Source organism: Mastacembelus armatus, chromosome 3 (genome assembly GCF_900324485.2).
Source record: "Mastacembelus armatus chromosome 3, fMasArm1.2, whole genome shotgun sequence".
NCBI classification, from domain to species: domain Eukaryota; kingdom Metazoa; phylum Chordata; class Actinopteri; order Synbranchiformes; family Mastacembelidae; genus Mastacembelus; species Mastacembelus armatus.
In genome coordinates, this window is record NC_046635.1 from 8,432,317 (window position 1) to 8,450,609 (window position 18,293).

Genomic DNA, 18,293 nt, shown 5'->3' on the forward strand with positions numbered 1-18,293 from the left:
TAAAAAAAGACATAAAAAAGTAAAAATGAGAGAAACTGAAAATGACGATGGATGGGGGAAAAAAAGACTAAAACAGAAAAGTAAAAATTCTAAATTGTTATTTTCTACAGTTGCATGTACAGAGAGCGCGAGAACTGCTGTTGTTCCTCAGAGATTATGTTCGTTAATAAAATTTTGAAATATTACTAGCTTTTTGGTTTTGTGTTTGTGTTGTCTGTGTTGCGATGTAACAGTGGTGTTGTACACAAACGCATCATATAATCACCACTGATCATTTCTAATGCACTTATTTAATATATGTCACATTTACAGTGTCCAACCTAATTTCCAGGATGATGTCGTTTGGTTCATGGGACATGTTTCTATTGATAGCAGGGTGAGATAACCATGTGTGCCATCAGAAATGTGAGGCCAAGCAAAAGATGTTTCACAATTTGAATGTTTCAAGTGCCTCCTCTGACATGGCAGCCAGATTTGGTACATGTGGTAATCCTATACCCTGGTAGAGTTCAGTCACTCAGCCTGAATATCTCTGGACACAATCTTTCAGATTAGATCATAATTACCAATCATGTTTGTTATAAGGAACACGCTGGAATTATGGAAAACAGATAAAACAGAAGAATGAGCCTTAATATAATTCTTCTCTAGGTCATGCGCAGTGGAGTCCCCTAACACGTGACAGGATTTTATCCAAATCTATGAATGGCTAAATTAACTAGAAATGGCTCTGGTCATCCTGGTCGCAGGATGTTAGTGCACAGATAGTTCCAAGTTTTTCTATTTTCTATAAATTTACTTAGATTTTTTTTTTTTTTATTACAGCATCACAAATCAAATAGGCAGCCCCCGAATGATCATTTATATCAAAACTCTAAATATTTCTATCACGAATGAAGTCAGTTATATAATTTGTTATTTAAAAAATGGCGAGAAAATATTTACACCTGACTTTCAGTTTAGTCGCGATGAACCTGTGACACGTTTATCTTCTCTGGCCCAGTGGGAAACTGGGAGGTGGCATATTGGTCAGCAGGGACATTCTTATTTAATATGCTGTTGAATTATGGGAAATGTAGTCTCCAACGCCTTTGGACCTCAACCCACACTATGAACAATAATTTTCAGTTCTTCTTTTTTTTAATCTGTCACAAAGCCTCCAACTTCGTGGAAGTGCGTAAACCAGCTCACTAGAACAATAACTGGGATTTTAGATGCATTTATAAGTGAAAAGTGTATTTGTGGTTATTATCAGCCTACCTCTGAACCATAAGTCAACTCAGTCTACTTTTCAGGTCCAGCTGTGGGCCGCTGAGTCATAAGGACACATGGGATGTGATGATATGATGGTTCTCGACAGGGGTCTGGAACTTTGGCACTTAGTGTGCTGCGCACGGTAACTGCGGCCAGGGCATATCCAGAAAAATGAGTCAGGTCGGCCACCAAAGTCCGTGTTTACTGATCCTCGATCCTCCAGCCTCCACCCTCCTCCGCCCCCCGCGCGTCTTACCTGCTGCTGCGCCGCCGAGTGTGCGCACTTACTGCGCAGTGGCCACGGGAACATCTGCTACCGCAAACACTCGTCTTCAAATGGATTACGAGGCGAAGGTTTTCCCTCACACCGGCGGCTACGGCCGCTATAACAGACTTGTGGTCGTGTTCAGCTGGTTCCCCAGCTTCGCGGTCATGCTGAATCTATTTAGCGACGTTTTTTACACTTTGATACCGGACTCGTACCACTGCAAACCAGACCCTCAGCTTCTACCCTCCGCTTTCCTCCTCAGCAACGTCTCCACACAGGAATACATCAGACTCACCATCCCCTGGGTGAACGGCACCGGGCTCAGCCACTGTGAACTCTTCAAGTACCCACCAAACACCTCGGACTTTACCGATAACGTGCCCAGGGAGAGGGTGCCCTGCACCAAAGGGTGGGAGTACTCCTGTTCAACGGGGCTCCGGAGCAATTTTGTCACTGAGGTAAGATCCTATTTAACCTGTTGGTCATCTTTCCGGTCTGCCCTGGGGTACCTGGTTTGAGGTTGCGCCTTTTAAGTCAAACCCAGGTATGGAATTGAGGTCAAATTAGTTGATCCGGATTTTTAAGCTGAAATAAACCGGATTATAGGACGTAACCGGATGTAGCATCACATTCACAGCAGCTTTCTGCGTCCAGATCAACCACAGAGTTGTTTTTAATCCACACTGTTAGAGGTGGTTCGTGAATGCGGCCTAACAATCCACAGCTCAGACAAACTGTTTCCTTCGTTGCGCCGCAGCAAATGTAACTTTTGGCCTCGCTCCAAGATGGTGGTGCCCAACTGGATTCTCTCCAGTTTCCGCCCAGTAAAGACAGTTTATCTCTGCTGGGAGCATGTGCGCTCACAAAAGACGCCCGTCGTCTCGTCAATATTTGTTCAGGTTAAACAGTTGGCACTTTGTTCTTTCTGAGGCATTTTCATTCTCACTTATCTGCTGTGACACAGAATTTCCCATGAGCGCAGCTAAGGAGCCACAGCCAGTGGACAAACATTTCCCCTCAGTGTTTACACACACGCACACACCGCGCGTGTGTGTTGGGCTTGAGGTGTGTGTGTAAAAAGAAGAAAAAGACGCGGTGTCTTTTTACTCTTGGGTCATCCACTCTACATGCACAGGCAGCGTCTCTGTGACTGTGTCTTGTTGTGAAACATGTTTTAATAGACACCATCCTGTCAGTCCTTTCCCCTTAGTCTCATGCTACTTTCAGCAAATCCAGACAACAGGCTGTACCAGACGCCTGTTGCATACAGGTCATGGCTGTGCTCCCTCTGAAGCCTCACAGGGGAGTGTGAGCTGGCAAACAGGACAAAGTCATTATGGATAATTTTCCCCTCAGATTGTTGTCTTTGTGTTGCTGCTTCAAGGAATCCTCTACCTGCAGTGCACAGACTTTTTTTGCCCCCTTTTCCCTCCATGTCAAACTGTGGCGCTGGGAAGGCCGTGTTCCTTCCTGTGACCCTGAACAGCTCCTTCACAAGCAGCAGTTTCCTCTGGTCATGACGTCATTCACTGGGACAAACCTGAAGTTTACTGAAGACCAATATGAGTGGAGCACAGCTGTGGTCCCCACCTTCACATGCATGTTGTCTTTATATTGTGTTACAGTGGTCACAGATGTGCTGAAGAAGCAGTGGGGGATTATTAGGTCTGCAAACACTTGTCCTTTATATAACAAGCGATGGAGCGCTTGGACCTTTTTTTAAACATTTCTCCAGCAGATGAAGTAGCTAAAGGTTTCCCAGAAATCCCCTCTCTGCTCTGCAGGGGTCCAACAGTTCATGTTTTCGTTAGGACAATGCAAATTGTTCTTGGTATGTCAATAGTTTTGGCTTGTGTTGCCTTTAAAACCCACTTTTAAAAATTGGCTTTGTTACAGTGTTTTGGCATTGGAAACACTGTGGAAGTATTGTGGGTTTTGTGTTGAGGAGAAAGTGGCAGAAGTCATAATAGGTGTGGGGAAAACACATGGACATATATCCATGTGTACCTGTGACATTTTTATGCATATTTAGACCAATATAAAAAAATTACTGAGGCCTGATGGGAGAGCCTCAATCCCAGCTTGTGGATGTGCATCCAGCTTGCAAAGCAAATTTTACTGAGAGCAGCTACAGACTGAACCTTGGCAATGAGGCACCAGCTCTGACGGTCACAGAAAAAGCAGTATGAGTATAACCATACTAGTTTGTTTTTTTCTGCAGGGATGTTGTACTGTTAGGTGTCTGTGTTTGCCCACTTCTGTAAGTAAAGATTTTATATTCAGATTTTATTTTTTATGTTCAGTAAGGTCTAACCTTTCTTGACTACTACATATAATTTGAATTGTCTGATCCCAAACTCTGTGCATCATTAAAATGCTCATTGTAATGAAACAACTTCACACAGAGCAAAGCAGAGGAGACGGAGGCAGATGTGGTGACTGGTGCTAACCGGAGGTAGAGCAGCTGGCAGGATCTACTTTGAGCTCTACTTTGTTCTAATGTAATAATGTTGTCAGGAGACATCTTAACTGAATTAGCCACAACATGATCTACATTCCTGTCTCCTCACAGAAACCTCTGTTTGGTGACTGGACTGGTAGCCTGCTGTTCTCTGCATGTTATGTAGTTCAATTACGATGAATGCACCATCACCACGATAGTTTGTTCATGTACCTTTTTAAGACTTTGATTATACAAATCATATTATATAAACAAATTGAGCTGTCTACATATTTATGATGTATACGTTTCAGTTCAGGCCAATAAGGAGTGTACTTTGCTGTTTCCTAAATCATACAACATTTTTCTAGGATTTGCTTTCCTGGACTCCAGGTAGCAACTTGTTTCAACCTTGTTAACTCCTGATTAAAATGAGGTGAACCATGAGAAAACCATAAGTTATCAAGAATAACGGAGTCAAAGGAGATGAGCAGCACAGTTTATTTTCATTTAATGCACAGTCACTGTCCTCATGTTACTGTTCTTTGTCTTCCTTTGCAGTGGAATTTGGTTTGCAATGATTACTGGAAAATCCCTGTGCAGCACATCTGCATCATGACAGGATGGATTCTGGGATATATCTTCCTTGGTATGTTATGCGACTGGTAAGTAATAATCATATTTTATATGAGACCCCAAAGTGTTCAGTACTGTACCCACCTGCACAGCATTTACAGTAGTTAGCAGCAGTAATTATCAACAATGTATTTCTTAAGTATTTCAGACTTGTGTTAGATTTAAACTTGCAGCATGAGAATCTGTTGTTTATTTCTTGGCCACAAGCAGCATTTATCACAGTAAAGCCTTTCACAATGGTACTGCCATTTTCTCAAGAAAGTACACATGTTAAGTTTGAATCACTATATTAAGTTTGCTAATTAAACTCAACAACAGATGGCTGTAGCTGGGATCCAGAGGTGCTCAGTGATCTGGTGGTTTCAGGTGATCTTTGATGAATCCTCAGAGCTCAAATTGGACCATAATTGACATCATGTTTAGTAAATTAAAAAATATAAATATTCAAAAATATTTTCAAATGATGCATATTATCTTTGTGTCCAGTTTCCTCCGACAGTCCAAAGACAGGCAGGTTGAGGTTAACTGGTCGCTCGAAATTGTCTGTAGGTGTGATTGGAAGTATAAGTGTCTCTATGTGTCAGCCCTCAGATATACTGCTGATCTGTCCAGGGTGTGCCCTGCCTTATTTATTATTTTTTTAATTAGTATTGAACACATTGAAGTTCCATAATTTTACTTCAATATGATTTGTGACTGAGACATTCTAGCGAGTTGACTGGGCATTGTGTGCCTTCAGGTTGGGTCGTCGGCAAGGTTTCCTCCTTTCCATCAGTGTGTCCAGTCTGTTAGGGGTGGCCGTGTGTTTCTCCAACAGCCCCGTGGTGTTTCTGCTGCTGCGACTCTCTCAAGGCGCCACGCTTGCTGGGGTGTTTGTATCCTCGTACATTGCCAGTGAGTATTTTGCACATAGACACACATCCCACTTACCCTGTGGTTAAGCCTCCTGCTGCCTTATTGAGTAAACGACTTCTCCAGGAGGTTGGAAAGGTTCTTCACATTCAGGAATTCACATCATTGTTTATTTTAAAGAGCACATTTGGATTCCGGCGTTTCATTCCTCTTGTTAGAGTTAGGTCCTATAACATCCCATCTCTTGGTGTCATCATTGTCTAAGGGCATTCTAATTTATTATAATTAAATTGAAATCAGTTTAAAACTACAGTTTTAGGGTTTTGATGCAGTCGTTGTGTACTTGGCCCAAAGATCATCACAGTACATATGTTTTCTCTGGATCTGAGTCACAGTTTAGTTCTGTCGTTTTTCATGAGTTAGGTAAATTGCTGTTGCCTTCATGTTTGGATTGACAAAGATGAACTTAAATGATTGTTTGGCACATTTGTGTAGTTCTGAGCTCTGACTGACAGCTGGTAGCACTTCTGTCTCTCAGCTATTTCCTTTTAGAGGCTCTCTGATTACAAATCTTTAGCTCTCCGTCTCCAGCGTGACACTCCATCTCACGAGATGTCTCTGCTTGGTAGGGATATGGGAGCGTATCAAACACAGTGTGTTTTCTTGCTGGAACTGTCTAAAACAAGCCAAGTTATGTTTGTAGCAGCAGTACACGTTTCCTGCATGGGAGGATGTGATACCAGGGAGTGGAGTGTTAAAGTAAAATTCACTCATACACTTGAACTGTTTTTGACATACTGTATGAACATCACTCCCACATTCCTGCAAGGTCAGGGTTTGAATGAGTCCAGATTTGTTAACTAATGTTGGGAAGGGAGTGGTGAAGGCCCAAGAGAAATGTTGCTCAGTGATGTCCTGTCAGCGCTGCTCCTCTACAGGGAGGAGGAGAAAACAATGGCAGGACAGAACTGAAGTCAAGGAAGTGAGCCCTTCATTTTCCTTCTCCACCCTCACACCCAGCCGTGGTTAAAGTTTAACTCACAGCATCTCAGACAGCCTCCCAAACGCACAAGTTTAATGTGCTACCTGTGAGTCCTTTATCCCAGAGCTCTTTTTCAACCTTGCATTTGCATTGTTTTCAGGTGGTGTGTGGAATTTTGCTTTGTTGTTTGTCATTGTTAGTTTCTGTAGGATCCCTTCGTCATAATTATAACACACATAACTAGAGCTGACATGAGATTTTAAGTGTCCAACATAAAAACAGCCTCTGTGTGTGTGTGTGTGTGTGTGTGTGTGTGTGTGTGTGTGTGTGTGTGTGTGTGTGTGTGTGTGTGTGTGTGTGTGTGTGTGTGTGTGTGTGTGCGTGCGTGTGCGTGTGCGTGTGTGTGCGTGTGCGTGTAACCGTGCGACCATGTCAGATGTATTAGCTTTGCTACAGCTCTGTTTTCTGATGTTACTGATGTTATCCCATCGTTCTCAGGGCTGGAGCTGTGTGACCCTCCCCATCGTCTCATGGTTGCCATGGTCAGTGGCTTCTTCAGCGTGTTGGCGGAACTACTGTTGCCAGGTGTCGCTGTTCTGTGCCGTGATTGGCCCGTTCTCCAGGCTGTGACCACTTTGCCTCTGCTCCTGTTGCTTTCCTATTGGTGGTGAGTAGGATGCCATTTACATCCTGTGTGCTAGTGTCATGGCATTAGCTCTGATCTCAACTAAGGATGTGAAATACGTGGAAAAGTTTGATAGCGAAGTCTTTTAAATGAAAATGCAGGTATGCTGATGCCTTTGAGATGACAGTGACAAAGTTATATCAAATAATATGGCAATAACAGTTTCTTTTTTGGCGTCAGAGAAGGTTTGTCCTCTGCATGTGTCTGAGATATGATAAGTGTTGTTTTCCTCAGCTGTGCCTCAGTGTTTCCCGAGTCTCCTCGCTGGCTGCTGGCCACAGCTCAGATCCCCCAAGTGAAAAGGAGCCTCCAGGAATTTTCCATCAGGAATGGTGTTTGTCTACGAGATGAAATCAACCCTGATGAAACCTTGCTGTCAGGTATGCACACACCTTTTATTCCATTAGGAATAGTCAAAAACCATTTCACCATCATTAACCAATTTTAACAAATCATTACAACTAGCTATATCTAGAGATAAGATTAATATACAGAATTTGAATTAGTTATTTTATTTTGAAGGTGTAAAATGTGAAAGATTTAGCAGCATCTAGTGGTGAGGGAGGGTACAGCCAGTGTTTGGTTTGTTCATTCTGGGCTCCTGTAGAAACATGGTGACACAACCTGGCTGCCTCTGTGAAAGGAGACTTGCTCCCTATGTAGATTTAATGCATATGTATGTTTAAACGTATGTTTACGTTGGTATTATCTGGTGATTACACATTAATGAAAACACATTTATACTATATTCATTTTCTGCTAATACATCACTCTAAATATTGCACATTAATCCTTTAATAGATGTTTCTCTTGTAAAGAGAAGAACATTTTCCCAACTGCCCAAACCCTTTACACATAGACATGAAAAGAAGAAGACTTTCCTTTTACATTGACATCAAAGTCAAAAGCACATTTTATCAGACTAAATCTTGCCAAAATAAATATTGATTTTAAGTTTATTGTTCCTCTGTTAAAATTGCAACCAACAATTTTGCCCATCCTTCCTGCAGCTGCGTGGTGACCCCTTCCTGGCCAGGGGCGTTTGAATCAGAATCAGAATACTTTATTAATCCCTTGCAGGAAATTGTTTTTAATAAAGGAAATTGTGTGCATGTCCCTATGGCTTAGGAATGTGAGGGTGCTCATGCTCATGCTGGTGGCATCGCAGGTGTTGTTTAGATGGACTCTTCCCTTGAGTTTGCTGTTGCACCAGGTGCTGGATTTTTGCAGGAACCATACATATTGTCATTAACACACTCTAAGTAACTAACTTTAGCTTTCCTTTTATCTATCTTTTATCAATTAAAATGGCAAATATTTTCTTGAATAGTCCTAGTCCATAAAAGTGTAAACTTCCTTCCCTGCAGTGGTTTCACTGCATGCAGCTGTACCTGGAATAAAGTAGACTGGTATCACGATTTACCACATGGGATGTATGATAATCTTTTGTAGAGATAATATTTGAACACTTAAAACCTGCTGGAATTGCATCTAAATGACTTTAAGGTGCTTTTCTCTGTTTGTAGAGATAGATTCAGCATACGGAGAAGACTGTCAACCGAGATACTATTCAGTTCTAGAGCTGCGTCGGACTCGTGTTATCTGGAAGAACTGCCTGATACTCAGCTTCACTCTGTGAGTTTTTATTCTTTATGTGAATCAAGATAAAATCTTTCCACTAAAATTTCCATTAATTGATGAAAGGTGAGCTGGAGAGGAAGGTGAGCAGAATAATAAATGACTTACACACAAACATCTGCACATTCTCCTGTTTCTTTGTTTTCAGAGATTCATATGGTCCAAATCTCTTCTCTGTCCCTCCAGGTTCATTGGAACAGGCATCCAGTACTGTTTTACAAGAAACCTGCACAGTTACTCCACCAACTTCTACTTCAGCTACTTTCTCCGAGTGGTAACCGGAGCACTGGCCTGCATCTTCATCTGTTTGTCCGTCAACCGCTTTGGCAGGCGTGGTATGCTCCTGCTCTCGGCCATCATCACTGGACTTTCATCGCTGCTGCTGCTGGCCCTCACTCAGTGTATGTGAGATCAACTACTTTTATTGACTTCAGTGCCTCAAAATCCATAAACATTATCACTTTTCAATTTGGACGCAGAAAACTTTTTTGTAGCTTATATACCTATATAAACTAGTGTTATTATATGGAACCATAACTGTGAAATTATGTAATGCAATACCGGTATTCACAGCAATATACCAGTTGAGAAAGCAATCAGTAGGTTTAGTTTAGTCTGTTGTCCTTTCTCCGTGTCAGACCTGCATGGGGGCCTGGTGTTGGTGCTGTCCGTCGTGGGTCTGCTCTTCTCTCAGGCTCTCGCCATGCTCAGTGTGTTCTTCGCCTGTGAGGTGATGCCAACTGTAGTTCGGTGAGTGGCTCTCCTCCTGACAGGAACCACGATGCTGTCAGTGTATATTGTACTGTGTACTGTGAGGATGTGTTCAAGAATAATGCCATGAATTATTTTACATATCAGTCATTGTAAATGTGGATCAGCTAGATCAGTGTTAGATCTAACCCTGGAGTGTAGACATAGAACATTAAAGATACCAGGAGTGCCACAGCAAAGCTCTTGAATACTTGTGTAACTGAGAGATTTCAGAGTTAGACTTTTGATTAACTGGCAAAAAAAAACTTCTAAAAACATATTTTCACTTTGTCATTAGTTATAACAGTAACAAGAAGTTTATTTAGCCTTTTTTAATCATGAGTTGAGTTGAGGTTTAGTGCTACAGACAGGACAGGGAAGATGAAAAGTACAGAGATAAGCAAAAACACCAAAAGAAGATTTCAGCACGAGGTAAACCTATTTTTTGATCCCTCTACGTTGTTGCCTTCCCTTTTGTGATATTTGATCTCCTTTTCCTGCTCATCCTGTCAGAGGTGGTTGCCTCGGCCTGGTGCTGGCAGCAGGTTGTGTTGGCATGGCCGCCTCCTCCGTGATGGAGCTCCAGAATAACGGTGGTTACTTCCTCCACCACGTCATCTTCGCATCCTTCGCTGTCCTCTCCATTCTCTGCATCATGCTTCTGCCTGAAAGCAAGCGCAAGCCACTCCCAGACTCTCTGAAGGAGGGCGAGAGCCAGCGACGACCGCCTCTCTTCCTGTCCCGACCTGACAGGGACAACCTGCCTTTACTGTGCACACGGTCCTCTTCGTCTGAGTACAATCCTGATAACTACTCCCGCTTGGTCTCTGCCACCAGGAGGATGTTGGCTAAAGATACTTTGCCTTACAAGATCGCTGTGCCAACACATTCCCCTCTGCTGTCAGACAGTGAAACGCTCGAGCAAGAGAATGAGACAGAGAGAGAGGTCATATCTCAACTCTGTTAACAGACCCTTCCCATCCTCCTCTGTGCAGATTTGGCTCCTTTGTCCAGACATACCTCTGACAGTCTACCATCATCCTTCATTAAATTATCATCTGAGTCACTGGCTGGTTATAACTCCTATAAGGAACTGGCCTTGGCTTGGAAGCAGTGCACTTTAGAGTGATGGCTCCAAGTCTGTCAGTTTTCAGCAATATATAGACCTCTTTTTTTCTTTTTACACTTAAATCTGTTACTGATTGGTGTCATTTTTCATACAGATTCAGATAATGCACCATAAGTGACCTTCTTTAACTGTAGTTTTGTTTTTTGACATCCAAACTTTTGTGATGAAGTCCCCTTTGTGTGACGCTGCATGTCCGTTGTTGCGTGGCAGATTGATAATGATCCCAGAGGTGCTCAAACCAAACTGTCAGATGTTAGTTTCACTAGAGAAGCACTACGAACCATGCAGCTGCTGCTGATCATGTGAGCTGCAGGACTTTGTCCATTTATTAGTAACTCATGCACTATTCATTATGTTTGCTCATCTGATTTCACCAACAGTGTCTCTGCTGACAGGAGCACGACGGGTTCACACTGTCGTTATGTTATGTTATACTTGTGAAACACACAAGAGGGCACTGGTCACTGAATATGATGACAAAATCTAGGTATGTTGTAAGTACCAATACCTTTATCATTTTTAATGCTCCCCTAAACCACCAACAAGCTTTGTTGAGCCAAATGTTTGACTCAAGTCTTAAACCACTGTTAGTTAGGTTACCAACTATTACTTAAAAAGGTGCTATTTTTCTTCTTCAAACACTGATGATTTAGAAACGTACCATCTCCTCCATATGGCAAACAAAATGTGATGCTTTTAGAGTAATATTAGTGAAGAAAGACACATTCAAATGCTGATTTCACTGGTTCAGAATTTAATAGGATCAACATTAACTGAAGGGAATTTGACATTTTCACAGTAGCTGCCTTAGACTTGTGATAAACTCCAGTCTTTTATGTTTATTTATTATTTAGGGTCAAACAATGAGGACATTATGCCTTTCAACGGTTACTGAAACTCTAAAACGTGATACTTGATCGACCTTCAGAGGATGTTGTTGTATAAAGGTTTGTGCACTGGCTATCAGTATTTATAATTTTACATTTAGTGAGCAAACAAAGGTGTTTTTGCTTTAACTGAAGCCCCTAGAGTGCAGGTTATTTCCCAGATGGCCATAGAAACATAGAAACTCATATTATTTGTTTTTTTTTTTTTTTTTTAATGTTTTTATCTAAGCTATCAGTTTACAGAACTAAATTTATCAGAAATTGCCCACCCCAGTGAGGAACAAACTATCTCTAAATGTAATGTAAACATCTCTAAATGTAATTCAGAGATTCAAAACAAAATTATGTTGAAAAGCTAGTGATGTGTTGCACCTCTTGGTCAGACATATTACCCTCCCCGAACACTAGGTGGAGCTCTTCTCTTAGAAACATGGACACGCTGGAAACACTTACCTAGAGGAAGAGTTTTGTGTGTGTGTGGGACGTTGTGTCTTTTCTAAAAGTTTCATGGTGGGTTAAAACAGATGAGTTGAAATTTTGACTCAGGTTTAAATAAACTATTCTTGGTCCGACGTAATAATTGTGGTACTTTCTTTGTCCTTAAAATTGTTGTCACAGTCTTTGCTCGCTTTTACTGAAGCTAACCTGTAGAAATTAGTAAAACTGCCCAAAAACAAAGATGATATGTGTGGGGAAAAATGACATTTAAAATATTGGTTTTCAGATTATAGTAATATTTACAGGTAAATTCAAGGCATGTACTTAAGTCAAGGGCCTATGCATCTGATAATGTGATCAACAGCTGGAGAGTCACTGTGAGCAGAGGAGCCAGCATGCTGAGTGAATGGGCAGCTCCATTGTTAAGGTAACCATAGCTCGTCCTACATGAGCTCTCCACCTCCTCATACGGAATAGGAACGTCATCTGGACTTTTGGCTTTCAGACTGTCACGGACCTGAACACACAAAGGTAAGACTGTCAGGCAGCAGACAGAAAAGCATCGTAGCAGGTGAGTCTACCTGCTACCAAAGCAGCAAAATTCAGAGCCATGCATCTGTACCTGGACAGTGTTTTCCAACTGTTTTCTGGGGCTGAGTGGTGTGTGTGTGTGTGTGTGCGTTCCTCACATTCTCAACCTGTCTCAGGACCCGGAGCAGGTTATTTCCCAGAGCATCTTTGACTTCCTCATCAGTCCATCCCCTCCTCAGTAGTTCAGCCACTAGGTTGGGCACCTTGGACACATCCTCCAAACCCTCAGGCAGTCTGAGAGGATGACACCCAGGATCATTTTACTTTCTGACTTTAAAATCTCTTATGGTTTAGTTTATTTATGTTTCTTTTTTTGTCTAATTATTTCATCTCAACTCTTGTGTTGTGACTTTATTATTATAGTATATCTCTAGGAGAAGAAGAATCTACTAGTCTACTAGGAGTTATTAATCTGCTGTGTCTGTGTCCATCTGGTGCTAAAACCCTTCACAACTGTCATCGCAATGGAATTAAATGAAATCATGTCAATTAATGGAATGTGTGACTACTCCCCTAATAACAAAGCACAAAAAAATTGTGTTTCTGTAGGATCCCCGTCCTTGTAGTAAGAAACTTTTTTTTTTAATCTTTTCTTTATCTTTTTTTTTTATCTCTTAAAGACTATATCTTTATCTATAGTCAGCGCAGCAGTTGTTTTTACTCACCTTGTAACTCCGTCATAATCTCCACCAAAACCAACTATGTCTGCTCCAGCCACTTTCTTTATATGGTCAAAGTGATCTAGGATGAAAGCAGAGTGGATGATACAGGGGTCTTTACAAAGATGAATATTTAACCAGGTTTACAGTAGTTGTCATGGTCCTAACAGTAAATTACCTGCAACATCTGAGAGCTTAGCGGCCTTATTGCAGGTCACATAGTCATTGTAGAAGTTCACCATGACAATTCCACCAGTTTTTTTCTGGAGAGACAGACATGACAGCAAACCTTTATAGTACTGATCTAGTGACTCTGATCTATAGGATGGAACAAGACTGTGCAAGCTCTGCTTTGTTAAAAGAGGCTCTTTAAGGACTCAAATTACCAGGAAGGACATGTCCTAGGACAAGACATGCACTTTAAGATCACAGTAATCCAAGTACATGTGGGTATTGACCTCTGCTTTCTCATGTATCACCTAGTTATAATGGAGCTGCTTTTTATCTATTTACTTTACAATGCTACTTGATAACCCCCAGGTTTTATTGCCTTTAACTGAGAAAACAGTGCCATAAACACTCTTTACGAGTTGCCTGAGATAATGGGCAACAAACCAGCAGCAGGTTTTTTTCTACATCCTGAAATGCTTCAATAGGATGGTCATTTTATTTCAGTCAGGCTCCACTGTCTTCTGATACTTTTTAGTTTTTATATCCCACTGCAGCTGTTAGTAGTTAATGTTTAAGATGAAACCTATATAACAGATAAGTGTAAAAAAAAATACTAAACATTGATATAAATTAAACCTTCTAATTTGTGAACCCTAGAAAAACACAGTTTAGCTGGGAAACCAGTTCTAACAGTTTGTTTAAGGGTTAATTTAGGGTTAAAGTTGAACCCCAACCACAGACATACTCACGACTCTTTGGAGAACATCGTCTGGGACGTTCCTCTTGTTTGGACAGATGCTGTAGGCAGAAGAGTGGCTGAAGATGACTGGAGCTTCAGACAAGTCCAGCACCTGATTCATCACAGTTACAGTGACATGAGCTAAGTCGATGAGCATCCCCAGACGGTTCATTTCCGAAATGAGTTGCTGTTATAGGAGAACAGTATTGATTACTTTCTCTGATCAATCTGAATAGTGTATGGTACTAAAAATACAAGAAATATACAAAAAATTTGCTAACAACTTCATTTCTCCATTAATGTTGTTAGAAAACATAACATCATTCATATTTGGATGAACAGTATAAATAGTACATTGTCATTATTAAGCCATCTACATTTAAATTGTGAGAGAGCAGATATATTTTTTACACATCTTGGAGCTAATGTTTCGTGAAACCTTGGTGCATCATGCATTGGAAGAATAAAATTTTAAGACACTAATCTGTAACTTATTGCACAAGAATAACCTGCCCATCCCTTCTTGAACACCAACCTTTCCAAATGGAGACAGGCCATTATGTTGAGATGGCTCCGAGCCAGTGTCGACAAGCCAGTTATCTGCCCTGATGACCGGGGGGGGGGGGGGGAACAAAACGAAACAAAAAATACATGTTACCATGAAAAAGCCAAATTGAAAGAAATGGTATAAATAATTATGTAACTAATCAATATAATTTATCAAACAATAATTGGGGATCACATTCTCATAAAGACCAAATGGGTAAACAAAAGCCAGGTGAAAAAAAATACACTGCAGCTGTAGAGGCAAACTGTTTTATTGAGAAACCGCCACTTCAAGTAGTTGGACACATGTACATACTATACCCTGGAGAGCAGGATTTCCCCATACTTTCCACAGCACTAATCTTACTCTGAAGACTAATGCAATACAGCACAGAGAAACACCCAAGCCCATCTGAAAGCTTGGGCAATACACACTGAAAGTAAAGCTTTTATTCTGTCCAAGCTGTATCTTTAATACTAAGAAGAACCACTGAAAGGACACTTGAAAACAAATGTGACAGATTATCTTTAAGGTTTTTCTTCTTATGCTTTTATTCTGTCTAGTTATTAATAATAAATTATAATAACAATAATAAACATCCCCTACACAATATACTGACTAAACAGAGTAGCAGCTGCAGTGGGAGGCTCATCTCTCTGCGCTGCAGAACTGAGAGGTTGAGGAGATCCTTTGTCCCCACAGCCATTACACCGTTTAATAGTAATTGTTTATATGTTATTTATGCTATTTGTGTTATATGTTATTGACTGGGTGCCTTTATCTCTTTATTATATTTTATACTGACATTTCTATGTTAAAGTAAATATAAGAGCTGCTGGATAATCAGAATTTCCCCCATGGGGGAATGAATGAAGTATCTATCTATCTATTAGAGCTAAATATTGCTGTGTTGTAACGACCCCCTTTGTTGTTTGTTTTTGCTCAACTAAAAAAATTTGGCAGTGAGAACAAAATAGTCATGTATTGATAATATGAATAACAGGGTGAAAATGAGCCTTCATATAAAATGAAATTAATGTGTAGTAAGGCAGCTCTTTACCAAACATATTTGTTCATTCTCTCTTTATTTCTGATGCACTTTGAATATTTTAATAATAGATTAAATGAGCTGAAATAAATAGTAATATAATCAATTGATTAAAAACTACTTTGATGACTAATGAATTGAAAGGGCTCACTGTTGGTCCAACAAAACAAACAATTTGATGGGGCCACATATGTCCCTGGTGATTGTGATAGATATTTCATATTATCATGGCAAAATCAATCAGGAAAATAGTCAGCAGATGACCTGAAGGTGAAAATAATCAGTTGCAGCCATGTATAAAATAATGTCAAGTTGGCTTGACCTGAACAATCTACAAATAATATGTATTCACACAATGTATGAATAAAATGATCGAATGATAGTCGGCTATTTCTCTGCATGGAGTACTTTTACTTTTAAAACTTGCATTTTGCTGGTTATACTTGTTTTCTTTTACTTGGGTTGCATTTTAATGCAGTGTGGTGTTTTATTTAAGGATCTTGATCATTTTTCGTTGTGTGTTCAAGGAAAAAAAAAAAGGGTCTGTGTGCTGAAGAACCTTACCAGGGTGTGTTGCAGGAGTGTGTGAGTGTGAGGTAGCGGACCCCCAGCTGGTACATGGTGCGCAGGGTGCCCAGACTACTGTCGATGGAGTGACCCCCCTCTACCCCGATCAGACTGGCTGTCTTGTTCATCCCGAAAGCCTCCATGATGTCTGTGCACGAGAGATGACAGGTGAGTCAGCCTGGAAGTAGAGTCAAGGTGGCACTTTGGTTAAAATCTTTCTGAATTTACCAGTGCCACCAGAAGTCTCACCTTGGCTACTGGTGGCAAACATGAAGGTTTCTGGGTATTTTTGACACATCCTGTGAATCACATCTATCTGCTCCAGAGTTTGTCTGACAGCGTCTTTGTACTGAGCGCCACAGGGAACATAGGCCGACCAGAACTGAAAGAAGACAAGATAACATATGAATCATCTGGACCACTGTGTCCCCAGGGAAGGTTTATAGAGCTGCTCTATTTGCTAATAGAGCTCCATCCAGTTTTGCTTATTTATTACATATAGGCTTTGTTCAAACAAACTGTAATGTGAAGAGTGTAGCTCACAATAGCTGCACATAATAGTTAAGATCAGTCAATGTGCAACAATCACAGTTTAAAAAAAAAATTAAAAAAATTAAGTCCAATCCCTTTGACTGAAAGTTTCCTTTAATTTTCAGTTCAGGTACATTGTGGTCTGGACAGTGTGTACCTGTGCCCCCAGCCGTCCCGTCTTGATCTTAGGGATGTTGGTGTGTGTTGTTTCGAGTGTGGTAAGATTCACTTTGTTGAGCTCATTGTTGAATTGGATTCGAAGCTGCCAAGGCAGATCGTTGTGACTGAAAGATCAGGGAGCAAAAATCACATACAGAGCCTGTTCTCGAAACTTTCATCACCAGGAAGAAAAACTGCTTGTGTGGCCAGATCAGCACTAGAAATTGTTTCCAGAAACATGTGTATTTCTGTTTCAGATTTTTTTACTCACCCATCGATGAGCGGCGTCTCAGACATCAGCTGCAGAGCTCTGGCAAAGTGCAGGTCTTCAGCTGAGGTGAAGGCACCAGAACTACCCCACAGTGCCAGAATTACAGTTGAAATTACATTGGACAGCATCTTTTACACACTACTAAATTCTAAGTACTAAACTTTCTTCCCTGTCAGCCCGATCAAAAGATTAGAGTAGCTCAGCTTTTATTAACTTCTGTGCTATCCTGTTTCCACTGCTGGAAAAATGTTCTTCCAGCGTCCAGTGTTTCAGTTTATGGTTTGTATTTTGGCAGAATCTTTCAGATTGTTGATTGTTTTAGTTTGCAGATTTTCTGTTTGGCCATCCCCTTGATAGTCATCTCTGCTCATTGCTCCTCCTTTGTCTTCAGTCTGTTTCTCATTACAGCCATAAATGTAAGCACAGCAGCTTAAACATTCATCAATCCATCCATTATCTATACCTGCTTATTCCTAACCAGGGTCACAGGGATCTGCTGGAGCCCATCCCAGCTCTCTTTGGGTGAAAGAGAGGGTGTTAGAGAAATTAAAAATGTTTACCTAATCCAGCTTACTTTAGTGTAACTGAAACTGTGGAAATATAATTTTTGTGTTTTGTTCTCAGTGAGAACAGTGTGTTCTAACCTTGACTATTTGGTAAGGTCCAAGAAGCAAGACAGGGAATTTCAGCTGGGGGCACAGGTACACACTGTCCAGACCACAATGTACCTGAATTGAAAATTAAAGGAAACTTTCAGTCAAGGGGATCGCACTCAATTTTTTTATTGTTTTTTTAAGAAGATAAAACGCAGAATGTAACCCATTCTTTATCTTAATTTGACAGAGGGTTGCCCTCACCTCAATAAGAGTGTCTTTGCATGCAATTCTAGTCATAGTAAGCTATAAAATGTCTAGTCTGCCAGTGACTTCTCACTCTGTAGCCTACTCAATGTGCTTTGTGACAGTTACTCCTTGTACAAGTAAGACTGACTTAAACTGTGAGGTTTGTCCTCTGAGTCTATTTTGTTAAGAATTTCCCTAATAATAATATA

General features: G+C 40.8%; 2 protein-coding genes across 2 annotated transcripts; one reads left to right on the forward strand and one right to left on the reverse strand.

Moving 5' to 3' along the window:
* Window positions 1-1,388: 1,388 nt before the first annotated feature.
* slc22a31 (solute carrier family 22 member 31) lies at window positions 1,389-11,403 on the forward strand. The gene is made up of 9 exons (XM_026320353.2): window positions 1,389-1,980; window positions 4,524-4,627; window positions 5,338-5,492; window positions 6,931-7,099; window positions 7,352-7,497; window positions 8,644-8,752; window positions 8,942-9,156; window positions 9,394-9,505; window positions 10,019-11,403. The coding sequence occupies exons 1-9, from the start codon at window positions 1,426-1,428 to the stop codon at window positions 10,470-10,472; spliced, it is 2,019 nt and encodes a 672-aa protein (XP_026176138.1). The 5' UTR covers window positions 1,389-1,425; the 3' UTR covers window positions 10,473-11,403.
* On the reverse strand, window positions 11,369-17,567 carry dpep1 (dipeptidase 1). The gene is made up of 10 exons (XM_026320355.2): window positions 17,243-17,567; window positions 16,970-17,096; window positions 16,531-16,663; window positions 16,279-16,429; window positions 14,655-14,724; window positions 14,130-14,306; window positions 13,388-13,472; window positions 13,216-13,291; window positions 12,649-12,784; window positions 11,369-12,476 (listed from the first exon to the last, which is right to left on the reverse strand). Exons 1-10 carry the CDS (start codon window positions 17,368-17,370, stop codon window positions 12,297-12,299), a joined length of 1,263 nt encoding a protein of 420 aa, XP_026176140.1. The 5' UTR covers window positions 17,371-17,567; the 3' UTR covers window positions 11,369-12,296.
* Between the last annotated feature and the right edge of the window lie 726 nt (window positions 17,568-18,293).